Source organism: Gavialis gangeticus, unplaced genomic scaffold (genome assembly GCF_001723915.1).
Source record: "Gavialis gangeticus isolate Ggan-Ray unplaced genomic scaffold, GavGan_comp1, whole genome shotgun sequence".
Taxonomy (NCBI): Eukaryota; Metazoa; Chordata; order Crocodylia; family Gavialidae; genus Gavialis; species Gavialis gangeticus.
In genome coordinates, this window is record NW_017729025.1 from 27281650 (window position 1) to 27286257 (window position 4608).

General features: G+C 38.5%; 1 protein-coding gene across 1 annotated transcript in view; it reads right to left on the bottom strand.

Moving 5' to 3' along the window:
- Positions 1 to 1741: 1741 nt before the first annotated feature.
- DLK1 (delta like non-canonical Notch ligand 1) overlaps positions 1742 to 4608 on the bottom strand; it is a gene marked incomplete at its 5' end in the record, with an annotated part of 16621 nt that continues 13754 nt past the window's right edge. Inside the window, one exon of the mRNA XM_019519901.1 lies at positions 1742 to 2758. Coding sequence (XP_019375446.1) covers positions 2014 to 2758 — 745 coding nt within the window. The remainder of the gene's footprint in view (positions 2759 to 4608) is intronic.

A 4608-nucleotide genomic window follows, 5' to 3' on the forward strand; every position in this document is an offset into this window, starting at 1 on the left:
GGCACTCCAGCCACCGCAGGAGAAAGAGCAATGAGGAATGGTAGCTGGGTAGGAGCCCCTGGGCTGCACATGAACCCCTCATGGGCTGGGTGCAGTGCATGGACCAGCAGTTGGACAGCCTTGCACTAACAAATCAAACCTTTTATTTATTGCAGAGTACTAAAAGAAAAAAAAATCATATGGTAATGACCTAAATGCACTTTTGTAAAATACTTGAATATGGACCTGTTCTTCATTACAGACATTCTGAGTAACTGCCAGTAAGTTTATGTGAAGAGCTATTATTAAGCAGTTGAAAGAAGCTAAAAAATGAATCTGGGGGGAGAGAAGGAAGTAAAGTATTAGTTCTTCAGATATCCTTAGGAAAATTAGTTTAGAAAAAAACTCACATAACCTTACAACCCTTTGCTCACATACCCTGTTGCTTTTGATTCTTGAATATCTGGTCTTTTTACTGGATATTTTGTTTTTACTAAAACAAAAGGAGAAACAAAACTTGTCTTCAAGGAATGAAGCAGCAAAAAAAAAAAAAGCTTGATACAGAGCAGCTGTATTCCAGGTCAAGCAAGGTCTTTTCAGTCTATGTAGTTGACTGAGCTGCAGATTGCAAGCACTATTTGAATGTAAATTAAGTGCCAAGGCTTCATTCAGGGAGTCGGTGCAATTTTTAAAGAAAAGTCGGAAATATATCTGCTTACTTGTGGACGGCATCACTAGAAAAAGGGCTGATAATGGTTCCAAGCAAGTTCTCAACATTATTATTGATGAAGACCAAAAGGCAATTTTACTGGTTTTATTTATGTAGACAGCATCCATTTCATTGTACAGGAACATCCTGTATCCCCAAGGCAAGAGAAATAACAGTAGACACTTGGCTTGAGCAATGGTTCTCAACCTTTTGGGACTCAAGGCACCCCTTGATAGACTTCAGGCACCCCTCAGAAAGCACCAGCTATTTGTTTGAACTTATTTTTGGACTATGAAAAATAAAACAATTCTGTTGCAAAGACCTCAGAAAGACCACAGCAAGTCAGAATGTTTTCAACACTATGGATTCCCATTTGAAACCTTAGGGTTTATTTTGTAAATCATGTGTAGGTGTATGGAGTGTCACCCCATGATACCCCTAAAAGGAAGTCATGGTACTCAGTGTGCTGCAGAACCCTAGTTGAAACTCATTGTGCTAAAGAGATCCTTAACCTGAAACAGACTCAGCTGGGTATCAGCAGACAAGAGTATTTTTGATTTTTTCTTTGCCTCCAGACAGTTCTAGGGTTACAACAGGTGATGTGGTTTATTGTTAACATTTATGGGACCAGTCAAAGTTAGTGCCTGTAATATGGGGTATAATGGTCAAAGGCAATTTTAAGGTAACCCATGAAAAGACAAACACTTGCCTTAAAAATGAAAAGGGAATTCTTGTCTTCACACAACTGAATTTTGTTCTCTCCCCAACTATTTCTACATAATAGCAACACTGTATTATTCTGTAGGAAAGCAGACTTCAAAACAATGAGTCAGATTAAAATTGATTACAAAGACTTTATCCCAATGAAAAGAAGCACCGGGTACAAGTGTCTGTGACAAGTTTCCTCCAGCATAATAAATTTGCAATACTATTAAATATAGCCATTAATTAGTGTTTATTTTAAAAATAGGCATTTTTAGATTAATAAGTAATTTACAAGTACTATATTTCCCAAACAAGCTGTATATAATACAAAAAAGCTGAAAACAGCTCTTGTGGCAAGATATTTTTATTTTACAAAAAGAAGATGCCTTAAAAAAATTAGATTAACATCCCTTGCTTTGTAACCTTATTTTTTTAAAACTTTTATTTTCGGAAATGAAAAATTAATTTGACAATACAGATACAGTATATTTCTTTACCACTCAGCACAAACTACCACAAATGTAACTACAAACATGGATGGCCACCACAGGTAAAAAGTTCAGTATATTTTACATATTGCTACTAAATCTTGCAAGCTGCTGCTAGGCTTTCAAGTACGCCTAGATGGCTGTATAGTTCTTGGTGTAATTAGTCAGTTTGATCTTCTCTGGGAAAATAATGTTAACTGAGAGGTTCTCCCCATTGTTAGATTTCAAAAAAAAATTCTTTTTCTTGCGAAGAAGATGGCTATATTTGGCATTTGCAAGCCACATTTCACATTTTGAGAAAAATACAATCCCAGTAGTACCCAAAACAACAAGACAAGTAAGTAAGCCCAGTACAATGAAACATATCACCTGGCTTTTATTGAGCAAAGGGTCTGCATTTTGGATCGTTTCTTTCATTGTTATCTTCAAGACTTCATGTTCTTGATGATGCACTGATTGTTGATGAGCATTTGGGGGTAAATTATAACTCTCTGTGTGTTTAGTCTCTATATTGATGCCATCAAGACTTGTGTTTCTTTTGGGATGTTTGCAGGTTCCACCAATAAATTCTGGCTTACATAGGCATTCAAATCCTCTTTCAGGATGTTCATTACATGTTCCTCCATTTTCACATGGGTGGCTAGCACAGAATATAATGCGGCTGCTGCAGGATTTTCCTGTATAACCATGGGGGCAATGACAGCTGTAGCCTGCACCAATATCTGTGCATGTTCCTCCATTTTTGCAAGGGTTGGATTCGCAGTCATCTACATCTATTTCACAAAAGTTGCCAGCAAAACCAGGAAGGCACAGACAGGAGGCATGGGATGCAAACCCATTATCATCAACACATGTTCCTCCATTCTGACAAGGAGAGCTACAACAAAAGATAACAAAAATCATACACAGAAGTTTAAGTAAAATTCAAATGGAATAAGTCACAGTGAAACTTTTTATATAACTGGGCAGGCTAATTTGCCTTATAAAATAGTGATCCATATTGACTCCTGATGGAAATCCACTTAAGTCAAAAGAGTTGACTCGAGACTGAATTTCAACATCTTTGTCAATGCATGCTATATTCTAATGTCCCGCTGTATATTACAATCTCTTCTGCATGTATTTTGGCCAGGATGCTCATACGAGTATGCAAATCTTATCTCAAGAGATGTGAAAAGATTCAAAACTGTTTTTGAAATCAGAGTTGCCCACTTTGTTTGCCCAGTTAGAACTTGTTATCTAAGACTGCTTACTGCCTGACTAACTGAATAAAGACACATGGCCAATTTGGCTTTTTGCTTCTCCCTTTGCTAACTATTAATAGCACAATCTAGGTATGAAATCGTCCATGTAAAAAGTATATAAGCATAGCAACCAGATGGGGGGGTTTGTTTTTATTGTATGTCTATAGCTTTATGTCACACACTGTACATTGGAAAATCAGGAAGAATTTCTGGCACTGCAAAACATTACAGCCTTTAAAACAATAAAAATGTTTGACAAATCATTGGATATATATTAACAGAGAAAGATAAGGTCAACAGAGAAAATGCATACAATAAAATCTGTATTTCAGAGGAATTAGGTAGGAAGGTGGGCATGTCACACATTTACTACAAAGTAAATTGACTTTACTCCATTGTAGATGTGTGGTGGACATACAATAAACAGTCTAACTCTACTTTGAGTTTACTCTCAGAAAGTGAAGAGTAACTCTGCATCAGGGTAAGTCACACCAATGAACCAATCATGTGCCTACTTCCTTGGTCAACTTTACTCTATGATAGCCATTTGTTCAATACAAACTGGCTTTTCTGCCACCTAATGGACAGGCCCTGTAATACCATCTACTGGATGAAGGTACCTTGGGGAGCTGATCATGCAGGTCCTACTTAGTGAGCATGATTACACATGCATTTACTCCAGCCTAGATTTACCATGGTGTAGGCTAACCAGGAGTAAAGGTTTTCAGGCAGGCATCCACACATGAGGGGATTAGAGAGAAGATTTTCACTCAGTTCCCTGCAGCCCTGCAATGGGTCCCTGCTGCTCCAGGAACCCCCTGGGTTCTAGGTAGCAAATTTACTTAAGATTAGGGAGGTATACTGAGAAGTAAGCATGTGCACGTGTACATGCACATGTTTACTTCACAGCAAAATATGTTAATGCAAAATTAAGCAGCTTGTGGGGGTGGGGTTCAGAAGATGCATAACAAGGATAAAAATCCTTTCACTGCTAGGTCCCAAATTTGAATCAGACCACATCAGCAGCATCCAAAAGTTGTTAACATTTCGTGGCTGTTTTGTAGCCTGTGTACATTGAGTCAGCTATCTCATTCCAATTCATATTTGATGGATATCAGCACAACAAAGGCTAGGACAATTACCCCCCTTATTTTAGTCTCCACAGAAAAGTCAAGCACTAAATGGTCATGGAAAATGAATTATCCCCTCAACATGGGTGGACCCAGGATTGCAGAAAGATGCATGTGGCTAAATTTCCTCTAGCTGTATGATACATGCACAGCATGCTCTTTGAGTTCACTGGCATGGCAATGCAGCTCCTACTGGAAGCTCTGCATGTCATGAGCTCTCTGAGCTCATCAGTTGTTTGGCACAGGTTTAGGCTGGAGACATGACTTCTGCATGGTTCACCTTCCTTTCTCCCTCTCCTGCCACTACTGAATTCTGCAGCAGGGGGGAAGAGGGGAAAAGCAGCCGTGATAGC